General features: G+C 38.6%; 1 protein-coding gene across 4 annotated transcripts in view; it reads right to left on the bottom strand.

Moving 5' to 3' along the window:
• celsr2 (cadherin, EGF LAG seven-pass G-type receptor 2) overlaps positions 1-24,468 on the bottom strand; it is a 327,026-nt gene that overhangs the window by 35,887 nt on the left and 266,671 nt on the right. For all 4 annotated transcript variants that reach the window (XM_072563587.1, XM_072563585.1, XM_072563586.1 and 1 more), the window contains exons 13-22: positions 22,359-22,500; positions 21,086-21,206; positions 18,781-18,964; positions 14,990-15,091; positions 10,840-10,934; positions 9,817-10,026; positions 6,659-6,842; positions 4,707-4,850; positions 1,393-1,555; positions 1,083-1,250 (exon numbers count right to left, since the gene is read on the bottom strand). In XM_072563587.1, coding sequence (XP_072419688.1) covers positions 1,083-1,250; positions 1,393-1,555; positions 4,707-4,850; positions 6,659-6,842; positions 9,817-10,026; positions 10,840-10,934; positions 14,990-15,091; positions 18,781-18,964; positions 21,086-21,206; positions 22,359-22,500 — 1,513 coding nt within the window. The remainder of the gene's footprint in view (positions 1-1,082; positions 1,251-1,392; positions 1,556-4,706; positions 4,851-6,658; positions 6,843-9,816; positions 10,027-10,839; positions 10,935-14,989; positions 15,092-18,780; positions 18,965-21,085; positions 21,207-22,358; positions 22,501-24,468) is intronic.

The following is a 24,468-nucleotide window of genomic DNA, read 5'->3' on the forward strand; positions in this document are numbered from 1 at the left end:
GGAAAGGAAAGGTTTTCAGGACTATGAGGAAAAGGCAACAGGCTAACAAAGACACACTAGGCCAAATGAGGCAGATACAATGGAGTTGCTTAAAGGACTTTTAGATAAGCACATTAATATGCAAGGAATGGAGAGAGATTAACCAAGGGCAGCAGAAGGGATAACTTTAATTCGGTGTCATGTTTGGCACAACATTGTGGACCAAAGGGCCCTGTGCTGTACTTTTCTTTGCTCAAAATGGCCTCTTTCTGTGCTGCAACCATTCTTTGATTATATCAAATAAGAATATTTCTTGATTCAGACCCACATCTAGGCTAGGTTATTTGCACTCAGCTGTACACACAATAGGACTTTGAAAGGGAGTAAACTGGTCAAGTTTCCACCCATGGCCTTTGATGGCCATTTCAGGTATAGCTGAGTTAGCAGATATGGAAAATAGTATTTTGATAATGTTTCCTTGGAAGCGCTAACAAAGAGCTAGTGGACCCCAGAGAGCTACAGTTCATCAATTACTGCATTCAATTAAGGAGAGAGCAGATACAGGAAAGAATCAATGGTCAGAAAATGTTAACTGCTATACAAATAGACCCAGGTTGGTGATATCCTGTCAGACTTTTATAGTAATGTAAATTTGTAACTGTTCATTGGACAACTATTTGGGTCAGACTGCCCCTTTTCATTTATCCAATATGCATTTCAAATTCAGATCACTGAACTGTGCAAGAATGCAACATTCAGGGGTTTTAAAATGGCAAATTCTATCCTTAATCTGACTCCTGGAAAAATGAGAATTTTTTTTAAATCAAGGAGGCAGAAAAGAATTATTTAACTAGACTGAAATACCTGTTTTCTTTGTGGTGCCCGATTAGAGCTTGGAAAATTACAGTGTCACCTTGACATATGATTTAAAACTGCCCCTGTGTTAAGAAAGAACGATCATCCCTTCCAAAGACCAGGTTGACCATTACCACATAGCTGAGCCTTTGTTCATACATCCGTACTTGCTATGTGCGGACTTTTCAGACATTCTACATTCTTTTCCCCGAGACAATCAAGTTTACAAATAACGACAGAGGTCTTACGGGATGGAATGGTTCCAGAAGACACAAATGGGCTTGGATCGTTCTTCAGTTTCAAAAAGCCTATACTGCACTCTGATGGGCTTTTCCAGTTGGTGCTGTAGTAATTCATCATTGTCATGGATGGCAATACTCACTATGGGGCTGTTAATGACAGGTCGCTTAGGAACCCTGGGACAGACAAAAATCAATTCAGAAACTGAATTAACAAATGAACTTTATTTCTACATTTGTTACTATGCTTTACTAATATGTGGCTTGAGGACTCAACAGGAAAGCTACTTACTTAATTTCTTTACCCATTAAGGTTTACCTTAGACTTCTTTTGTCAGGATCATAACGTTCTGGTAAAAGCTGTCCCAGTGTCCAATAGATTATTATACTAGCGATGGCATCCTGCTCATTTAAATCAGACTGTCTCCGTTTTCTGTTCAGAGCTGTGCTTTCATCTTCCGATGAGGAGGTTGGGACTTTTTCTGGTCAAGAAACCAAATAAAACAAGTTCATGTTTCCTTATAACTGCTATTAGTCATCAAAAACATTCATAAGAAATACTGGTTGAACCGTAAATACTGAATTCTTGTCTGCTAGATTTTCCAATTTGCTGTAACATTTGGTGCCAGAAATCAATATTGGCACTCAAACAGACTGTGTTGAAAACAATGCCTCTATTTGTGGGTCAGAAAATGGATGCAATTGACTATCACACAGGAGCACGCGGTGTGTTTGTGAGAAGGTGCAATGGTATAGGTTTACTTCATTTCAATGCTTCCTTACTAATTAATGAGAACAAAGTTTTGCTTTGCAATTTTCTATTTTATCTATGGCCGCTCCACTAAGCTGCAATGGCTTTACAATAATGTTATCCAGCAGTGTTGTTCATTGTATTTTTCTTCAGTAAAGTGAGTACTGGACATTGTGCAAGCTATGTGGGGCCAGATTTTCTAAAAGGCAGTGAAGTGCCAAGATTAGGTGGAGAAGTGTGTTAGCAACACACTGAGCTGGTCAACGAGCCTTTCCTGCTTCATTTTGAAGCTCACAAATAAGCTGCTACCAGAATGGCTTCCAGTCCCCCAAGAGCTGTTGGTTCAGTGAAAGGCTACAGAAAATGTTTAAAAACATAATGTCCCTCTGGATGGAGAAGAGACCCCACAGAGGACATTACTGGGAGCTTGAGGGCTTTGTTTAAAAAAAACAATCACCCTGGGCTATTGCTAGGAGGAGGTCCTCATTCTGCTGGGGGCCTTCCCATTTGGAGAAATGGACCCTGGGTTCAATCTGCCATTGCCAAAATACGGCCACGTTAATGCTTTGCATAATCAAATTAGCTTCCTTTCACCCTGTGCTAGAAGGCCTTGTCTGCTCCCTTGCCAACCATCAGTAATGTGCCTCAGTGGTCAGGGATTCAATCTGCCATAGCTTGCCAACCTCTGTCTTGTGCCATTCCAAAAAAGTTCTCCCAAAGATATCAATACTCGTATTAACAGTAAAGGTAAAGTCACCATAAGCATTAATGGCACGGTGGCACAGTGGTTAGCACTGCTGCCTCACAGCGCCAGAGACCCAGGTTCAATCCCCGGCTCAGGCGACTGACTGTGTGGAGTTTGCACATTCTCCCCGTGTCTGCCTGGGTTTCCTCCGGGTGCTCCGGTTTCCTCCCACAGTCCAAAGATGTGCAGGTCAGGTGAATTGACCATGCTAAATTGTCCGTAGTGTTAGGTAAGTGGTAAATGGAGGGGTATGGGTGGTTTGCGCTTCGGCGGGTTGGTGTGGACTTGTTGGGCCGAAGGGCCTGTTTCCACACTGTAAAGTAATCTAAAGTAATCTAATTTGTAAATGACATTTACAAAAAAAACTTGCAAGAACTGTAACAAATACTTCATTGAACAAACAGGCAGAAAATTAGCCACCAGAATGCATGAACATCAATTAGCCACAAAAAACATGACCCACTATCACGAGTATCCTTAGATACAGATGAGGAAGAATATCACTTTGACTGGGACAACACATCCAAACTAGGACAAGGCAAAGAGAGACATGCACGAGAATTCCAAGAAGCATGGCATTCCAAATGGAACTCTATCAACAAATGCATTGACTTGGACCCCATTTAACACCCTCTGAGGAAAAAGAACCAGAAATGACATCACCAACACAGGATATAACATCAACACATGAAATGATATCAACCACCCTTGGAAACATGAACACATAAATAAAGAGCAGGACTTCACACCAGCGCTTCACCAGAGGCTCACTGATGATGTCCCCGAGTATGGTGATGAAATATCTGAAAATGAACCTTCCAGCTCAGCAAGCAAACTTGCACCCAGGTTTACAAGATAACCAGGGGCATGGATAGGGTGAATAGATAAGGAATTTACCCCAGGGTGGGGGAGTCCAAAAATAGAGGGCAGTGGTTTAAAGTGAGGGGGGAAAAATTTAAAAGGGACCTGAGGGGCAACCTTTTCATGTAGAGATTGGTGTGTGTATGGAATGAGCTGCCGGAGGAAGTGGTGGAGGCTGGTACAATTACAACATATAAAAGGCATCTGGATGGGTGTATGAAAAGGAAAGGTTTGGAGAGATATGGGTCAAATACTGGCAAATGGAATTAGATCAGTTTAGGATATCTGGTCAACATGGACGAGTTGGACCAAAGGGTGTTTCCGTGCTGTACATCTCTATGACTCTACAAAAAATGTAAAAATGCGAAAAACAATTGAAATGTCATCTTACCTCCTTAGCACACATTATGATCGGTGTTTTCTGAGTGATATTTTTTCACTCATTGAATAAGGTTGTGTCTTATACATTGGTCATTTAGAGAGGGGTGGTGATGAAAATAATTTTAAAAGCATTACATTAAACATAAGAACACAAGATTTAACCTATATTGCCAGAGATTTGAGGCTAAATACAAACAGGTTTTAGGTCTTTTTATCATGCAAGAAGCGACTCAGCATTCTTGGAACAATACTGTGTTATTACAAGGCAAATAACTAACACCCTGTAGGTACTAATTTTGTAGTGGACAGAATAAATTCACTGCAAAATGAATTTCCTTGGCATTTTTCATAATCCACTATTATGAGCTCAAAGAAAATCCCACTTGATATGTGGAAACACAGTATCTAATGGTGAAAGTGGTGGAGCAAATCAAGCCCTAACAAAATTTAATCCCATTAGATTTGTCTGAAGTCACAAGTTGGTAAAAATAAAGAAATAACACCATTTTATTTTTCTTTTAAACGTTGTCCCCTTTTGGGCAATCCAAAGTTTGTTATCATCTATTAATTACTTTTGAGATTTAATCATTGTTATTTGGCTGGCAAATTAGTGTTATATCACTTGATCAAGATTGTGAATTTATTTTAGCAGAAATTTTTGAAAAGTCGGTGCCGGGGTGGGGAGGGGAGGGGGAAATCGTTTGTATTATATTTAAAACACCTTAAATCACTTTAGCAGTGCAGCTAATGCTGAGAAGTATTGCCAACAAATTTTGTCACTCTTCCCAGTGTGGACCAGAGACCAGAAAGATAACAAGGTATTGTGGAATCTGAAATACTGCCTTCATAAATTATTATACTTATTATTCTACTTTTTAACAGAAAATGTTCTTACCTTTAGTTTCTGCAGGTGTAAAAATTGTCTCTGGAAGGATTGCAATGGTCTCCAAGTCTTTAGGCTTCTCTCCTCGGATGAAGTCATACCGTGGAAGTTTCACTCCAGAAAAGTTCATTTTGTGAAGACGATCTACTGAAATCACTGGAAGAGAAAAGACTTCAGTTAGCTTTTGATGTTCAGATATAATCTGCCCCCAAATTAAAAGCTGAGCACGAGGAGGAGGGAAACTAGAGTCTTACATTTACATATGACAATATATTTTAGCTCAGACTTCCTGGATTGAAGAGATCAGTAGTGTCTAGAAAATAGCTTACTGACCTCTCATGCAAATTGTACCAGGCAGGGGCGTGTGGTGTGGTTGGGTAGGGGGAGCAAAAGAGATGGAGGAGAGAAAACAGCAGCAAATATTTTGCACCCTACCAGGTTTTCCTTATAATGGCAGGATACGCTGCATTAGTAGTATCATGCAGCCAGCCAGCACACACTGCGCATCAACCATCCAATTATTATAATACAATCCACTCTCTTATTCTCAATAATAACACTTATGTTTACACTAAATTCTCAGATCAGAAACATATCAAAATCTATCCATATTGATGCCATTAATGTTATTCTTCACTGAGCCTCCAGTGACATTTATGAGCAAGGCAAGAACTCAACTCAAACCGAAACTCCATTTCAATGAACTAAAAAATGCATTTGCACTGAAATTTATTATTGCCAATAAGGAGTTTCAGATACGGGGTAAATAGGGGGTAAATCCACAGTCCTGCATTTGCAAATAGTGCACACAGAAAACTAGGGTTTCAATGCTATAATCCTATTTTGACAAGCTGTTCTTCCAAGAGGGATGCCCCTGTAGCATTAAAATTAAATTGCTTAATGCCAACACTAAAATTATCATACAATGGACCCTTAAATTACTGAAGCTGATTCTCAATGTCATCTGGTTGAGGGTTAATTTTGAATATTAACTGTACCAACTCAAGTTAAACAAATGCAGGTAGAGAGTGTTGATTAGATGGTTAGACATACAGAGATGCTTTCAATGGAGTGAAGTTGAGTCAGGAACTATGTACTTGTAATGTTTCAATCTGCAAATAAATCTACATCAAGTGAAGAGTGACTCAGGTTTCTTTCTTCACCAGATTTTTCTCAAGAGTGCAATAACTTGTACATAACAAAAGCTTAAAATTGTGTTGCTGGAAAAGCGCAGCATGTCAGGCAATATCAAAGGAGAAGGAGAATCGACGTTTCGGGCATAAGCCCTTCTTCAGGAATGAGGAGGGTGTGCCAAGCATAACAAAAGCTGTAGTCTACTTTTCTTAATTCCATCTAATGTTTCAATAATTAACTAGAAATGTGTTTGCATCAAAATAAAACAAAATGTAGGCAAGTTAGTCAATCTCCTGTCTACCTGGGGCACATGTAGCTCAGAATTCTGCCAATAACACAACCTGTAAAATCTCCATCCATTTCAGTCCATATATGTTCCTTTTAACTTATCTCAATGATAACTTGGTGGAAACTAGAAAACCACAAATTCAAATGTTCAGAAGTACAATCAGAAATATCTCAATTCTGGATGATGAAATGATCCAGTGTTTGATTTAACATGAAATGCTGTATGTAAATGGCACGCTGTTTGAAGATAAATGTCTGGACAGAAAGTTTAGTTTCTAATGACTTTTGAAGGTGAAATCCATGACATATTGTAAAAAGAACAAGAATTTTTGAAATTCAGTTTTTAAAAGGTTAAACATATCACTGGAGCCCTAATTACAGGAACAGTGTGATTGGTGTAGCCAACAATAAAGTTGATGAAAGAGCACAGTGCATATGATACAGTTTGCAAATCACTTGGAATGAAAGAAGTAATATATTCCAGAAGGTACTACATGTTGCTAGCTCAAGGCTGCTCATACTCCAGTCTCTATACTGCTCACCAATATTGGGTGTGACAATGGTGAAGGGGGTGAGGTAGGTTTTTCTCATGTTTTGTGCCAGAGCATTTGCATAATCTTCATAGTGCTTTAGCAAGTGTGCAGTTCCTCCATCTGATTGCTGGATTATGTCCCAGTGCTTCTTGTTACTGACATCAAGAATTGCACTTCCAACTTTAATAAGGTTCTGCAAATGTAACAAAACAAAATAAATGGTTTTATTAATAAGTTAGTTAAGTTTGAATAAGCAAGAAATCTTTGATTTCCTCCACATAACATATGCAATCAATATCTTTGTCAGCTTCATCCATCTGCTGAATCTACTGATAGGGGTTATGCAAAATTTCTTGATTGCCATAGGTAATTAATCAAAAATTCAAAACAGGATGGCTCTCTTTAAAAGATAAAGGCCTTTCTTCATTTAGCAAATTATAATTGATCAAATAGTCTCTTAAATCCTAGTTGGTATAATTGAGCTTATATTGCTGCAGAGACCTTTGCTATTATGCTACTATGTAATGAGACACCTAACCTGGTAAATTCACTTCACTTCAGTTGTGCCAGTGTGACTTTCCCAAAAGTGTGGTGAAATCTCCATACAGGCATTTGAAATTACATTGTTAATGATTCATATTGCTCTTACTATCAGAGGGTCCCTCTATTACAACTTGGGGAAACATGTATAAGATCAGATGATGAACTATTCCATACCATTGTCTTGCTTTCTGGTGCCAACCAGATAAAGCATTGCAAAAGACCTGGATACTGATATTCCTTTTGCTGCAGGAATGACTAAACAGGGAACAAACTAAACTGGTGAAAGGTCAACTTGGTAAAAACCAGGCAAAGAATGAATTTAGATGTTTTTCATGTTAGGATAGTAAGCTGAAAAATTGCACACTCATTTGGAGATCAGTTTGATCACCAAATCTTTAATTTTTTTGTTTACAGTAATAATTGCAAAATACAGATAAAGCAAATCAGTTTTCAAACTTTTCAAAGCAAATGTAAATAAGTGACTCCAAAATTAACAAAAAATGTCTTAACAAAAATGATTACTTGTTCAAGGTTTCATGTTCTGCAAAAGTACAATGTAAATGGCATGCCTGCGATAATTGACCACTGAAAGTACACAATTAAGACTAGCAGCATATACTGTCAATCTCCATAACAATGAGATTTCAAAAGATAGTTAGGCCAAATATTGGCAAGATCTGCTAATTTAAATATTTGTACATGACATGCTTAGAGAGTACTAAGATTTTAGATTAAGATGACTAGTTGCCACTAACCAGTTCAGAACTACAGATTACTTTTAAAGCAGTGACTGATTCCTTTGTTTTGAAATTACTAACACAAATGTTTACTTTATTCCTTGTGTATTGGAGATGAAGAACTGCAATGACACATGCCATCTCCAGAGGGCATGGTCAATGAATAATGCATCCCATTCATTGAAATGTCTCCCTTTCAGCACCTGCTAGAAATTGTGAAGTGTTTGCTACTCTACCCAAACGTGCCTTGAAATCTGCCCCTTGTTTCTATCAGTAATTGTGAATTTAATAATATTATTTATTTTGTGGAACCAACCACTATCAGTTAATGATTGGGGTGTATGCTGCTACCACAGAATCAGAGAATCCCTACAATGTGGAAAGAGGCCATTTGGCCTATCGAGTCTGCACTGACCCTCTAAGGAGCATTCACCAAGAACCAGGCCCCACTCTATTCTTGTAACTCCTTACTTATCATGGCTAACTCATGTAGACCACTTATTCCCGAACACTATGGGACCATTTACCAGGGCCAATCTACCTAACCTGCACATCTTTGGAGTATGGGAGGAAACTAGAGCACCTGGAGGAAACCCACACAGGTATGGGGAGAATGTGCAAACTCTGCACAGTCAACCAGCACTGGAATTGAACCATGCCCTTTGTACTGTGGGGAAGCAGTGCTAACCACTGAGTAACCGTGTCACCCACTTCTTGCTATACTGGGTTACATACCTATTTGATTAGCATTATTAGATGGGGAACCAGCAGTGTGCCTTAAGGAGCTCAGCACTCGAATTAATAAGATGTACCAACTGTCATTGTGCAATAAACAAGGTACATTGATTAGCAAGACCTAATAATTCAGACTTCAGGAGTTACATCCATTAATTCAGTCTATACTTCCCACTGCCTCAGGAAAACAGCCAACATATCAAAAAACCCTCCCAGCCTAATTATACTCTCTTTCACCCTCTTGCATTGGGCAGAGGATACAAAGGTTTGCAAACACATACCAATAGATTCAAGAACAGCTTCTTCCCCACTGTGATCAGTGGGTTGAATGGACATAAGATGGCATGGTGGCTCAGTGGTTAGCACTGATCCCTCACAGTGCCTGGGACCCTGGTTCGATTTCTGCCTTAGGCGACTGTCTTGTGTGGAGTTTTGCATGTTCTTCCCCTTCTCTGTGTTTCCTCTGGGTGCTCCAGTTTCCTCCCACAATTCAAAGATGTGCTGGTCAGGTGAACTGGCCATGTTAAATTGCCGATAGTGTTAGGTGCATTGGTCAGGGGTAAATATAGAGTAGGGGAATAGGTCTGGGCGGGTTACTCTTCAGAGGGTCAGTGTGGACTTGTTGGGCTGAAGGGCCTGTTTCCATACTGTAGGAAATCTAATCTAATATATTAAAGTCGACCTTTCTCTGCATCTTCTCTCTATCTGTAACACTATATTCTGCACTCTGTTCTATTACCCTGATGCACTTACGTAGGGTGTGATTTGCCTGGATAGTATGCAAAACGATACCTTTCACTGACCTTAGTACATGTGACAATCATAAATCAAAGTTACTGATGATACAGGTGTCTCCACTGGGATCTTGGTTTAGACTCCTCTTTTTCCCACCGTGGCTGCATGACATCATCAGATTGGATTGAACTTTCCAACATTAACTCTTTCAGAAGAATCACTTTCCATGAGAAAAGGCCCACTTGCTAGCTTATGCACTATGATTATTTGGGGAGCGCAATATGAAGAATCCTAACATATCAGGTGTTTTGTAGGTCTCAATACTTGATGATGTAAAGTGACTACACTCCTGGCACTGAATGGATCAAAGTTCCATGAACTGCATTAGGAACTTTTGGTGCTCTGCAGCTCCTTTACCTCTGTGAACTGGACTTCCTGGGTTGCAGCCAAGTCAAATCCCCGCTGTGTGTTCTCAAATTCTAAGATTTTTGAGGTCACATGGTACGCGATCTTGACATCACTACCGAAATATTCATCTGTGTGCTGGGTAGCATTCCGCAACATGAGGGCAATTTTCTTGGATTTTTCCATGTCCAGCAAAGTCTCATTCCGTTTCAATTTATCAGCCTGCATAAAAGACACATTCTGAGTAAGTGGCTGAAGCTCTCAACAATCATACAATTAGGGATATTTCTGTTACTAAATTTCAGAGACCAGTGCTATTTTTTAGGTTAAAGGAAAGCTTAATGTGAAGTCTTTCCAAAGTCATTATTGGATTAAGTTGTCAGCAGGACTTTAACTACAATTGCTAAAAGAGAAAAAAATAAGAGTTATGCAATAAATTAGAAGGGTTCAGCAATTGGAATTGAGTCTAAAATAACAAATTGTGCCCTCCTCATTGAGTGTTTCAGAAAAAAAATCTAAACACCAACAAAAAAAAATGTAATTAACATATTTTACTTCTAAGAATACTATGAATATGAAGTTTCTAATCTGGTCATCCTGACATCTCACATTTCCTTTCACCTTCTCCCAACCAACAGGGACAAAGCATTAATTATAGATGAATGTATATCAGGTTGAGTCTAGTCATAATAAGTATTTGCATAACATGATCAAATTACCTGTTATAATCTTAAAATTGCCCTTCATTTTGTCACTCACAGAAGATAAATGGCTGCCTGGAAATTTATGCTTACAGATTTCCATTCCATCAGTTAATGAGAGCACTAAACTAGGATCGCATCGAGGCTTAGTGATTTTCAGAAAACTGCAACTATAATTTCAGGAGTTCCTCTGTTGCCTCCTGTTAAGTTTTCCGAAAGAAATGTACTAGACATGGAAACATGAAAACCGTTCAAGATCATGAAAAGGAACCAATAAACCTCAGCATTTTATTCACTGCAACCTTATAAATTAAGTTCTCTGAATGAAACTTACAAAGGTTTTCAGCTCTACAAAAACATTGGTGGTACAATTAAAGAGATCAGGAGGGAGCCAGCCCCTGTGTTCATCACAATGTCGAATTCCTGTTCCTGTATAAAACAAAAGGATATACATTCTCAGCGACGACCAAGTACAGTTTTTGGCTCAAGGAGAGGTGTTATGAAAACTATTATGTGGAATAACTCATACACATAATTGACTTGGAGGAACTGAATCACTTCAAGGAGACATTATCTATTGGATGGAATCAAATATAGCAGATGACCTTTGTGGTTTTCCCCAAGCGTAGCTAGATATAATTTGTATTTTTAAAATTTATATTCCCAACTTCGATGTTTTGACTCCAGATGCCTCTCCATTTGTTTCAGTAAAATATAGCAAAGAGTCACGGAACACGTAAAACACATAACTGCCAATGGAAGGGATTGTATCAACAATAGATTGGTAATTTTGAAAGATATTTTGGGAGGTGGAGTGGGATGGGAGGGGAGGAGTGTGTTGTTAGTGCAAACTTTACACCACCACAACCTTGCCCCCACATCTCCCTCATGCTCAGAGCAGGGATATTTGCAGATGTCTCAGAGGTTAGCATTACTACTTCACAGTGCCAGGAACGCAGGTTTGATTCCACCCTTGGGCGACTCACTGACTTTGTGGAGTTTGCACATTCTTCCAATGTCTGTGTGGGTTTCCTCTGGGTGCTTTGATTTCCGGTCACAGTTCATAGATGTACAGGTTAGGTGGATTGGCTATGGTAAATTGCCCATAGTGTCCAAGCACGTGTAGGTTAACTGGATTAACCATGGGATATGTAGGTTTCTAGTTATAGGGTTAGGGGATGCTCTTCGGAGAGTGTGTGTGGACTCCATGCTCTGAATACCTGCTTCAACACTGTAGGGATTCTCTGATCCTGTGTAAAATAAGGTATGCAACTATCCGCACCATCTTCCCGCTCACTCCTGAACTCTGCCCTCTGTAATATCGTGAATAGGCAAGATATCAGCCAACTTGATGGCTCAACAACTATTGAGGTCCCCAAAACTAGCCAATTAATAGTCATCTTATCACCACAATAGGTGCAGCTTGGGCGAACAGAATGAAAGATGCCAGCCTGCTCCTTTACATCTCAAATGAGAAAGACAGACGTTCTTTAGGGGGAAGGGGGTCTCACCATTATCTCATACAGGCTGGCTCTGGTGTACAATCGCAGTGAGTAGCCTTTGTTTAAGTCAATGGCCTCGCAATTGACATTTGGCAGGTGGAGTTTCATGTGGATAAGTGTGTCACTGTCTGTTTTGTTTGGAAGAATAAATGGAGAGATGCAGAGTGACGTGGGTGTCCTGCTGCATGAATTGCAGGAGCTAGTATGCAAGTAAAGCAGGTAACAAGGACAGCAAATGGAATAGAGTATGAAAGTAGGAAAGTGTTCTTATTGTGCAAGGCATTGGTGAGACTATATAGAGTTTTGGAATCTTTACTTGAGAAAGGATATAATTACATTAGAGCATGTCAGAGAAGGTTCACTATATTAATTCGAGACATAAAAGGCTCGTCCACTGAGGAAAAATTGAGCAGTTTGGGACTAGCTCACTTGAGTTTAGAAAAATGACAGGATATCTGATTGAAGTATAGAAGGTGTTAAAGAGGATTGACAAAGTTGATGCAGAGTAGATGTTTCCCCTTGTGGGCCAATCTAGAAAGAGAGGTCATAATTTTAGGCTGATGGGTGGCAGATTTAAAACAGAGATGAGGAGGAATTAATTCTCTCAAATGACTCTGAATCAGTGGAATTCACCAATCCAGAGTGCAATGGATGCTGAGACATGGAATAATTTAATGAGGAGATAGACAGATTTTAATTATTAATATATTAAAGGGTTAGGAACAGCAGGCAGGAAAGTGGAATTGAGTTCAAAGTGAGATCAGTCACAATTATATTAAATGGCGGAGCAGGCACAAGGGGCTGAATTGCCTACTACTGTTCCTTGTTGTGGTTTACAAAAACACAAATTGCTGGAGAAACTCAGCAGATTTGGCAGCATCAATGGACAAAAAGCAGAGTTAACGTTTTGAGTCAAGAGATCCTTCTTCAGAAATGGAATTGAAACTTTAAATCAGTTTTCTATCCACAGATGTTGCCAGACCTGTTGAGTTTCCACAGCAATTTCTGCTTTTGTTTCAGATTTACAGCATCTGCAGCTCTTTATTTTAGCCTAGTTTTGATTTGATGTTCTACCTACTGAGAAGGTGGGGATGGGGGTTGAGGTCATGACCAATGCACCCAGCTTTGTTCGTTAAGAAAACTGACGGGTGGTGTTCAATCAACAAACAATTCTCACTTTTGATTTCAATAGTGATTCTTTCTAAAGGAAGAAATTCAACCCGACATACAATACAACGTTTTGCTGTAAAAATCTCATACAAATACACACAAGTGAACAGGCAGAGACCTATGCAACTTAGCAACTACAATACACAAAACAAGATAAGCAGGTATCATTTACTGCTTCCTCAGCAAAACCTTAAATAAACAGACTTATGTAGAGACACTGAAGACTTTTTATGTGTTCATACATGGTTTGTGGGCATTGCTGGCTAGGCCTGCATTTATTGTCCATCCCTAACTGCCCTTCAAAAGGTTCTGGTGGGATGCCTTCTTGAAACACTGCTGGTCTTGGAGTGTAGGAACACCCATAGAACTGTTAGAAAGGGAGCCTTAGACATTGACCTAACCAACAATGAAAGAATGGCATTATATTTCCGAATCAGGATGCTGAGTGGCTTGAAGAGTGCAGGTGGTGGTATTCTCATTATTGCTAGGACCCCATGATGCTAAATTCAGCCAAATGTTGCTTTGATGTTAAGAGCAGTCATGCTCGTTCCATCTCTTATGCTTCCTCTTCTGTCCATTTTTGAACTAAGGTTAGAGCAAGATCAGGAGCTGAATGGCCCTGGCAGGATCCAAACTGAACAATGAAAAGCAGGTGATTACTGTGTAAGCACCATTTGATGGCACTGAGGGTGACTCTTTAGATTCTTCTGTTAATGATGGAGAATAGATAAAGCAGTAATTTGCTGGTTTGGGTTTCGTTTGCCTTTTGTGAAAAGGACATATCTGGAGAAACAACTTTGAGGGGAGTATATTAGCAGAGAGACTTCAGGGTTTACATGCCTAATTCTCTGAATGAGGACAGGCAAGTTCAAACAGTTATTAAGAAGGCTTATAGGATTGGTGTATTTCTGAAGAGATACATAGAATATAAAAACAAAGAAGTGGTTGGTCAGATCATATTTCGAGTATTGGGTTCAGTTCGAGGCATCTTATTTAAAGAAGGATGGTAAAGCTCTGAAGAGAGTGCATAGGAGATTTTACGAGAATGATACCAGGAATAAGGAAGTTTAGATAAAAGGAAAGATTAGAGAGTTTGGGATTATTCTCCTTGTAACAAAGACAATTAAGAGTTGACCTTATTGAAGTGTTCAAAAAAATATTGATGGGGTAGAGAAAGACATCCTGTTTCCACTACTTGCTATGTCACTAACAAGGGGGTCACAAGTTCAATATTGTTAGTAAGTGAGCTAGGAGTGTGATGAGGAGAAGCTTCTTTACTCAGAATTGATAGGATTTGGAATGCATTACTTAGAAGAGTGTTGGAGGTGGAACATTGTCCATTGGGGTGGTTGGGGAATTCCTTTCTTTACAGGTCATTGGTCTGTATGTGGGTCATTACAGAAGTTTCTCCTACACTCCTGCCTTGACTTGCACTGCCATTCTGACAAAGTCTCTTGTTTACACATGGAAATTGAGCTTCCTGCCACAAGTTAGAGCATGAGTGAGAGAAGGGATGAAGAAATTCCCTGTTTACGCATAGTTTTGAAGTTCCGTCCTCAGTCAGTTAGGCTGCATTTTTTTTAAACTTCAGAGAGAATATCCCTCTTTACTCATACAATTAGAAAGCCAGCTGAAATATAAAAAAAGCCAAGGAGCTCAGCAATCACTGGCAGCTTCAGTAAAAGCCATTCCTCACCTCCTGTGGCATTATACTACTTCCTTACAATGTGTCAACAACTGAGTCAGATTAAACTGTTCCGGCTAATTAACAAGGAAATATTTTGAAGACTTATGAAACTGTAATAGCATTACCCATTGATCCTCTGGGACAAGGTACTGCAGCGGGGAGTCCAAACTTAGTTCTGGGCCACCAGATCTCTGCCTCCATAGCTCGTGGACAACTGTCATAAATCACTGGAGGAAAAATAAATACATGAAAAATGCAGGATACTGTTAAACCTCTAGTGACACCAAAAATAAATTACTTCTCCATCATATCGGTTAATTACTTTCATAAAAAACTTCTGAATGTAGGTAAGTATAAATCTAGACTGGTGTTTCTGTGTAAAACCGACATACAACCAAGATTTTGGGTTTGTTCCAGTAATATACTAAGTAAATTATCATTCCTGTCAGTTATGCATTGTTGTAATTATATTTCAAATATTTAAATGTTAAAACTAGTTATTGAACATTGCGTAAACACTTCTGAAGAGTACCTTCGAATGCACAAATGAATTGCTGCTCAAACAGCTGAGAACATCATCATAAGCATTCAATAAAACTATTATCTTAACATCTCTGAGTAATATTCATAACTCACATCAGATTCAATAATGACCAGTAGGGAAGCATCAACTTTAACTTTGTAGTAAGTTCCTGATTTGCTTTGCTACTTCTCCAATGCTTTGTGCAAACTTGTGGTTATTTAAGCTAGTATCTGATGTTGTTGAATGTCAAATGTTATTTTATAATGTTCCTATGAAACATCTTGTTACATTTTACTATAATATGGATGTTATATAAACTCAAGTTATTGTTAAATATTATGACATCATTTTAAAGTTATTTTTCAAACTTTAGTTCTACCATCTTTTTATCTGGTTATGCAGATTTGTAAAATAGAGCCTTAATTCCATGTCATCAAGTAGCTCTGAATTATGTGTAACTAGCAACCTCACCTTGCTCAAAGCAACTAAGAAAAAATAACTTTCAAAATAAGGGATTGCTAAGTAAGACGAAGAGGAATTAAGAAGAATGTTTTGCTCAATGGGTCATCAGTCTTTGGAACTCTCTTCCCCAAGAGTTGGTGAAGCAGTCTTTGAACATTTTTAAGGCAGAAGTAGATAGATTATTTGAAAGTAAGGAAATGAAAGGTTCTTGTGACTAGACTGGAATATGGAGTAGAGTTTGCAATCAGATCAGCCATTTCTATATCTAGAAGTTGCTGTCATGAAGGAAGTGGTAATGAGCAAATTCTTGGAGTTCCAGGCTGACAAGTTTCTATATTCTGATGAACTTCATCCTAGAATCTTAAAAGAGTTGGCTGATGAGGCAATAGATGTGAAGGTGTTAATTTTCCAAAAATCACTAGGTTATGGAAAGGTTCCATCAGACTCAAAAGTAGCAAATATAACTATTCAAGAAAGGGGGAAGGGCAGAAAACAGATTATAGGCCACTTAGCTTGATGGCTATAAAAAGGTGTTTGAATCAGTCATTGAGTTATAGCTGAGCAGTTTGAGCCTGAGTTTTGTGAAAGAGAACCACGTTTTGAAGGAGGAACATGCATATTGGATAAAGGGGAGACCATAGACGTACTGTACTTGGATTTCCAGAAGATATTTGACAAAGTGTCACAGAAAAGGTTATTATGCAAAACAGGAGCTCACGGTATAGGGGTAGCAGATCAGCATGGATCGATTAATTAGCAAGCAAAAAACAGAGTGTGCATAAATGGGTCTTTTTGTGATCAGTCGAATTTGAGGAGTTGAGTCTGGCAGGAGTCTGTGCTGAAGCCTCAGCTTTTAAAAATTTATATTAATAATTTAGATAACAAGAGAAAGAATTACAATTAATGCAGAAATATTTAGGACAGAAAATATAAAGAGGACAGAAAGAGGTTGCAGATGTATATCAGTAGGTCAAGTGTTTGGGGAAAATCTAGTAGATGGAGTATAATATGGAAAAATGTGAACTTGTTCACTTTGGCAGCAAAAATAATGAGTATTACTTAAGCAGAGAATGACAGCAGAATTCCAAGGTACAGAGGGGTCCAGGTAATATGGTACACAAGTCATAAAATGTTAGTGTTTAGTTACAGCAAGTAACTAAGGAGGCCAATGAAATGCTGTCTTTTTTTATGAGATGAACCTGTAAGCAAGGATGTTAACCTTCAGTACGCAAACCATTGGTGAGAGCACATCTCAAATTATTGTATGCAATTTTTATCTCCTGTTCAAAATGCATTGGAGGCAGTTCAGGGAAGGTTTATACTAGATTGATACCTGGAATGAGCAAGTTGACTTATGAGGATAGGTTGAACAGACTGAATTGGTTGCCATTGGAGTTTAAAGAAGCGATGGGTGACTCAATTGAAGCATCCTGAATGATCTTGACAAAGTGAGTCTAGAACAAAGGGCACTGTTTATAAATTAAGGATTGTCCTTTTAGGTCAGAGAGGAGGATTTTGGAAATTGCAATCTTCGAAGTTAATGGACGTGGTTATTGAATGATTTTAAGTTGAAGTTAATTGGTTCTTGTCAGCAAAAGGAATCAAAAGTTATCAGGGAGAGATGGCAATGTGGAATTCAAAACACAAACAGATTAGCCACAATCTTAGTGAATGATGCAGTGGTCTCGAGTGGGCTGAAAAAAGTGTCTCCTTGCTTAATTCATATGCATGTACATAGTTCAATTCTCCACCAAGCAGTAAACTTGTCCATTAAAACACTGGGCTTGGGGAAACGCATAGCTATTTCAGGACTCAGTTTTAAAACTTTAAATCAATAGAATATAGGAAATGACTCAGATTATATGTCATAAATAATAGTCAGCCTATTAACACTTAATGCTATGTGTTAATTACATAGTAACATCTGAGAACTGCACATGAGCAGTTTCAAATTAGAAACCAGTATGTGTTCGCTATGGTTCTGCTCCTTCAGAGGTTTTGCTCAGAGACTCAGCATCAAGTTACTTGGAAGTGCATGAGGTTAAGCTAAAAAATGATAGATACCCCCAACAAGATAACAGAAAAGGTTGTGTCTGTCCACTTCAGTGTAAATAATTTTTAATAATGTGACAACTTCCAATTACCTCACGACAACCTCTCTAGCACTGAAAATAACATCTACAAGCTGCATTCTTTCAGTTTTTAACTAGTTGTGGAGCGTTTTTAAAATAAAATAAGCAATTTTTAAAAGACCTTTTCCTTTCTCTTTGTTCGAACTTCTTTTGTTGTTAATCTGTTATACAATTTTATTTCATTTTTGTTCATTTTTGGCATTAAGTATTCTATCTTGCACCTTAATTCAGATTTTGCATATTTGTTAAAAAAAATCTTTATTGAGCTGGTTTAAGAGACACAGGTTTTTGCCTCACTTACATTGGTGACATATTTCTGTGGAAGATGCTGTGCTGAAAAAGCTTTCAAATCACAGAAGGTTGAGTTCAAAATTTACAAAACGTCTTTGGAGAAATGATGGCACCATCTGTTAGCTGCTAACCCAAAAATCCATGTTGATATCTCATTGGATTCAGTTCATTAAACAGTATAGTAAAAAATAGTGTTTTTATGTTTTAGTTTCATAAGGCCATTAGCAAGTACAGAGCTCCTGTTACAAAGTAACATATGATACTAAGCACAGAAGCCAGAACAGTCCTTGTCAAAATTATATATGACTCACATGTGGGATACTTTTCACATTTTGTAATGGTCATAATTCATTATGTCAAGGGAAATTTCAAAATCCAGACGGTGCAGAACTCTGGAGCTACATTTTCACCAGCACTGAACATTAACTAAGACTAACGGCTGCCCAATTTTATCCTGCATTTTTAATATAAATTCTTATGGTATAAAATCTAGTTGTACAAAACATACCTTCACACCCTTGGATGAAGACTTCTGCAAACGGATTGTCACAGCGGTTGCACTGTCTTCCAATTACACCAGGTTTACACTGACACTGTCCTGTCTCCATATCACAGGAGCGAGCAAGTGAACCAGTTGAGTAACAGTCACAAGGGTAGCAGGCATTGCTTTCTGGAGGTCTGTAGTGGTTTTCCTAAATAAAATTACACATTATTTTATAACTTGCAGTCAAAATTGCCAAATAGAGACACTGATTAACTTTCTATATTTCCCCTCTTCTTTATTTTCTCTCCAGATTTTGAGCACATATCACAAATAGTGGCAGCTAACCAGTTTCCAATAATTCAATATCATCACTCACGTAAATGTCTACAAGAAACATGCATGATCAGTCACTGATGGAGCTAGCCTTCCAATATTTGGGAAAGCTTCCCTCCTTCCTGATAGGAACAGGTGAGAAATTGTAGCTGTCAATCCACCTTCCCCCACTCTGGAAATCTGGATCAGTCGTAGGATGACTTTCAACTGTCAAGATCATAATTGCTAAATTTCCTTCCATATCAGTCAGGCTCACTAACTCTTCTTTCTTCTTTAAAAATGCTTCTGAAGCTTTTAAGTCATTAATCTTTTCATCTTCCAATGCAACTTGAAGTCAAATGTTGCTTGATAACAATGTGAAAGTCCCTTGGAATATTATACAGATTTAATTTATCACTTCATTTGACATATGATGGAGGAAATGTACTTAGCGTGATGTAAAGTATTTTCTTAAAAATTGCTAAGCATCTTCCAGTTCTCAAAATTAACCACCCTAAATGGCTACTTGAATAAATATAGGAATGCACAAAATAACTCTGAAGGTGGAAATAAATGGATGAATAGTTGCAACACCAATACATTCATAAAGTATTTGGAATTATTTAGGTGTAAATATTTACCATTCATCATGCATACTCACAAGTTAACAAAGGATTTTATGGTTTAAAAAACATATTTTCTTGAATGATTTGTCAACATTCTACTTAATTAGTGTTACTGGTGATGTGGTGTATTTAACTGCACTTCCTGAGGAAATGTATTCTAAAAAAAGATAAAAAGGAATGAAATGACAGGAATAAGTTTTCTTTTGAACTTCCATTGATCCTCCCTTTTTAAATTAATTTCATCAGAGTGTTGACAATTCTGGGAATCTTTATTTATCTTACTTAGACTGTTGCAAGATGTCTCTATTTTAGAATGATTCTGATACCTCTGCTACCCATTCCAAGAAGGATCAGTGAATGGAACATGTTAGCTTGTGCTACAAGACCAACAGTATAACAATGAATCTAGAATAAAATCTCAGATATTACACTTCAAACACCACTATTGCCAGTCATGCCTGAAGGGACTGATATTCAGTTTTGTGAACTGTTTGCAAGCCCTAAAGCTCAGTTTAATCCATTTTATATTCCTCTATTGTGTGAAGAGCTACAAAGAATAATGGGAAAATAGCTCTCATCCTGTATCATGAAACACCTGTCAGAAAAATCTACTGCATTAATTACACTGATGTATAGGTTTGTGATGACTAGGCCTGCAAATTGATTTCCTAAAATTTCCTTGTTTAGAGGAATCGCTCCACAAGATTCAACAGTTTCACCTTTACTAGTTTATCTTCAGAATATCTGAATCATAAGTGACTGCTCCGACTTCTAACCTTCAGTTAGATGGTAGTGGTTTCAAATCCCGCATTAAGAGATGAACACAATTTAGACTGCATATTGCTGTCAAATTGCTGCATTGTCAAAGAATGTGATAGGTACTGAAAAAAGGCATCCAAGGCCTGCTTGAGGCAAAATTAGTTTCCTTGGGTGCCAGGCTATCTGGATTCAGGTATGTGTGCATTTCTGTGTGGGCTAGCTAGTACCACAATTTCTCTTTTTCCTTTCTTTTAAACATTGCCATTAGATGTGTACACTCCGGATCAAAACATTACCACCATGAGTCTCATATGTCCAACCCTTATAGCTTGGCGTGCACAGGGCAGTGTTTTCCTTTTGAAAAAGGCAGTCAATTTCAAATATTCAGCTCAAAATCAGACAAACATTTGGTCTGGGCATGTAAGAAGTTGAAAAGGTTATTTTAAATTTAAATTTTAATAGGTTGGGCTGTATCCATACATAATTATTTTCACTGTAGCTAAGTGTTAATGAACTGAAACTCCATGCTAAAGGTACTGGGGGAAATTTAGCATGCAAAAAAAATGGATACGTGAAGTTATTCCCTGTATGTTAGACTATTGCGCTTTAACAGCTGAATTTGTATTCCTCACCTTGCACCTGCATTCTCCAGAGGTCTTGTTACAATCTACATCAAATCCAGTTCTTGTATCACAGTTACAGGGTCCACACATAGGATTTCCCCACCATCCTTTAGGACAAGGCTGATCAATCCTGTAATTGGAGAGTGCAAATTTGGTGAAATATTCATATTGTTATCATTTGAGAAACAAAAATATCGATATTCAAGCAATGATATTTTTTGTATAAAATCCCATAAGGGGATTAGTGAGTGGGGGGAATATTAAACTTTCTTTGGAAGAATGGTTCGATTGTGCCCTACAGGTTTCTATTTATGATTCAATTCCCTGGGATTCAAGATTAAGCAAAATGCATCAAGGAAATGCAGTAGATAGGTCTGTACTGATGGCCTTTGCTTGATTTAAACTGTCACAAGTGAGTAGTATTTTCTGGGCTTGTGAAATTATTGAAGTAAGTTGGCGGTGTACCAGAACTCTGCCATGTTTCTGACCCCTCCTGATTAAGTTTTGGGTGGCAATAACCAAGCATCACTTTCCTTCCACCCCCACCCAAGAGATCAATTAATGACCGTTTAAGGACTACATCCCGCCTGGGCATCAATTATTTCAGCATTTTCCAATCAATCAAGGACTGGTCTTCAGACAGGGAATGGGCACTGACAGCCAATCCCCATTCCCTTGTCCCGACTCTCTCACTCCATGTGAATCCTATTTTGCAAACCTTCTCAAGCGCCTCCAAAACAGCATTCTAATTGGCTGGCAGCCCTCTGGGGGTGGGACTTCCTTGTCCCAGTTCCTAAATCCAGCAGAAAGCCTTCCAACAGCCTATCAAGTGCTTTATTGCTGGAAGATCTAGTGGGCTTTCTCACTTTCATAAGCTGTTAGGTTGTCTCCTGCTGGAAATGGGAAAGCTCCACCCTCTATTTGATTTGTTAAGCTGTGCCTTCAATCTCATTGGGGTTCAAAGTAACAAAACCATATAAAGAAATCCATTTTGACTGGAGAATCGTATTTCTATCTTTACTAAATAGACACTTCAAAAATACTTTCAATCTTTAAACATTGTCCTGCAAGTTCAAAGGACAATAGAGATTTATAAGTGTTCTGATATTATTGTGATATGACCACCCATTAACCATCTCTTAATCGACTTGTTAGAATTATGCAGAATCCGCAAATTAGACATATTACTTAATATGACTCTTCAAGTAAACAACAGCCTTACACAATACTTAGGCCTTAAGAGTACAGTTTTGATGAGGCCTTAGCTCAGACTCTTACTTACTTGGTCTCACAGTATTGTCCAAAATAATTCACTGAGCAATCGCAAGTGTAACCATGAGAAGAACTGGGTTTACGGGTACACACAGATAGATGTTCACAAGGATTTAGTGTGCAAACATCCTTACAATCCTCACCATAGTAACCTAGAAACAATAAAAAAATTGCCTGTCAATACTCTTAATAAAAAGATAAATTATACATAACTGTACAAAATATACAGCAAAGTAGTGTCATTTCAGTGCAAACAGCCCTTGCCTCCTTGTATCCTTCCTCTAGTACATTAGCACAAGTTCCTATTAATGTTTCCTTCTTGTATAACCTCTCTTTAAATGCATCTGTACTACTCAGCACAACTACTTTTTTTTGGTTACAAATTCTACATCCTCACCACTCTTTATAATTCCCTGTTCGATTTCTTGCCAACCACTTTATGTTCACTAGCTCGAGCTTTGCTCTTCTCACAAGCAGAAACAATCTTTCTGTGTCAACTCCAGCAAATATGTTGCATTATTTAAAAAAGTTCAATTAGGTCACTCCTCAGTCCTACTGTTTTCAAGAAAGGTGATACCCTGGGATTTTAACTTTCCAAACATAGACTGGGACTGCCATAGTGCTAAGGGTTTAGATGGAGAGGAATTTGTTAACAGTGGACAAAAAAAATTTCTGAGTCAGTATGTGGATGCACCAACAAGAGAAGGTGTAAAACTTGACCTACTCTTGGGAAATAAGGCAGGGCAGGTGACTGAGGTGTCAGGGGGGGAGCACTTAGGGGCCAACGACCATAATTCTTAAAATGTCTTAAAATAGATGGAAAAGGATAGACCAGAACTAAAAGCTGAAGTTCTAAATTGGAGGAAGGCCAATTTTGACGCTTATTAGTCAAGAACTTTCAAAAGCTGATTGGGGGCAGATGTTTGCAGGTAAAGGGACAGCTGGAAAATGGGAAGCCTCCAGAAATGAGATAATGAGAATCCAGAGACAGTATATTCCGGTTAGGGTGAAAGGCAAAGCTGGTAGGTGTAGAGAACGCTGGACGACTAAAGAAATTGAGGGTTTGGTTAAGAAACAGAAGGAAGCATATGTCAATATAGACAGGAGAGATCGAGTGAATCCTCAGAAGATTACAAAGGCAGTAGGAATATAACTAAGAGGAAAATCAGGAGGGCAAAAAGGGAACATGAGACAGCTTTGGCAATAGGGTTAAAGAGAATCCAAAGTCTTTTTATGAAAACATTAAGGACAAAAGGGTAACTACGAAGCAAATAGGGCCCCTCAAAGATCAGCAAGGCAGCCTCTGTGTGGAGCCACAAGAGGCAGGGTGGGTGGGGGGGAGGGGAAACTAAACAAGTATTTTGCATCAGTGTTTACTGTGGAGAAGGTCATGAGGGGAAATAGATAGTGACATCTTGAAAAAAGTCCATATTACAGAGGAAGAAGTGCTGGATGTCTTGAAATGCATAAAAGGTGGATAAATCCCCAGGACCTGATCAGGTGTACCCTAGAACTCTGTGGAAAGCTAGAGAAGTGATTGCTGAGATATTTGTATCATCGGTAGTTGCAGGTGAGGTACCAGAAGACTGGAGGTTGGCTAACGTGATGCCATTCTTTAAGAAAGTTGGTAAGGACAAGCCAGGGAACTATAGACTGGTGAGCCTGAGTCAGTGGTGGGCAAGTGTTGGAGGAAATCCCGAGGGACAGGATTTACATGTACTTGGAAAGGCAAGGACTGATTAGGGATAGTCAACATGGCTTTGTGAGTGGGAAATCATGTCTCACAAACATGATTGAGTTTTTTGAAAATGTAATAAAGAGGATTGAAGAAGACAGATCAGTGGATGTGATCTATGTGGACCTCAGTAAGGCATTCGACAAGGCTCCCCATGGGAGGTTGGTTAAGAAGGTTAGAGCTCATGGAATACATGGAGAACTAGCCATTTGGATACATAACTGGCTCGAAGGTAGAAGACAGAGGGTGTTGGTGGAGGGTCATTTTCCAGACTGGAGGCCTGTGACCAGTGGAGTGCCACAAGGATGAGTGCTAAGTCCTCTACTTTTCCTCATTGTATAAATGATTTGAATATGAACATAGGAGATATAGTTAGTAAGTCTGC

This window comes from Chiloscyllium punctatum, chromosome 45 (assembly GCF_047496795.1).
Source record: "Chiloscyllium punctatum isolate Juve2018m chromosome 45, sChiPun1.3, whole genome shotgun sequence".
NCBI classification, from domain to species: Eukaryota; Metazoa; Chordata; class Chondrichthyes; order Orectolobiformes; family Hemiscylliidae; genus Chiloscyllium; species Chiloscyllium punctatum.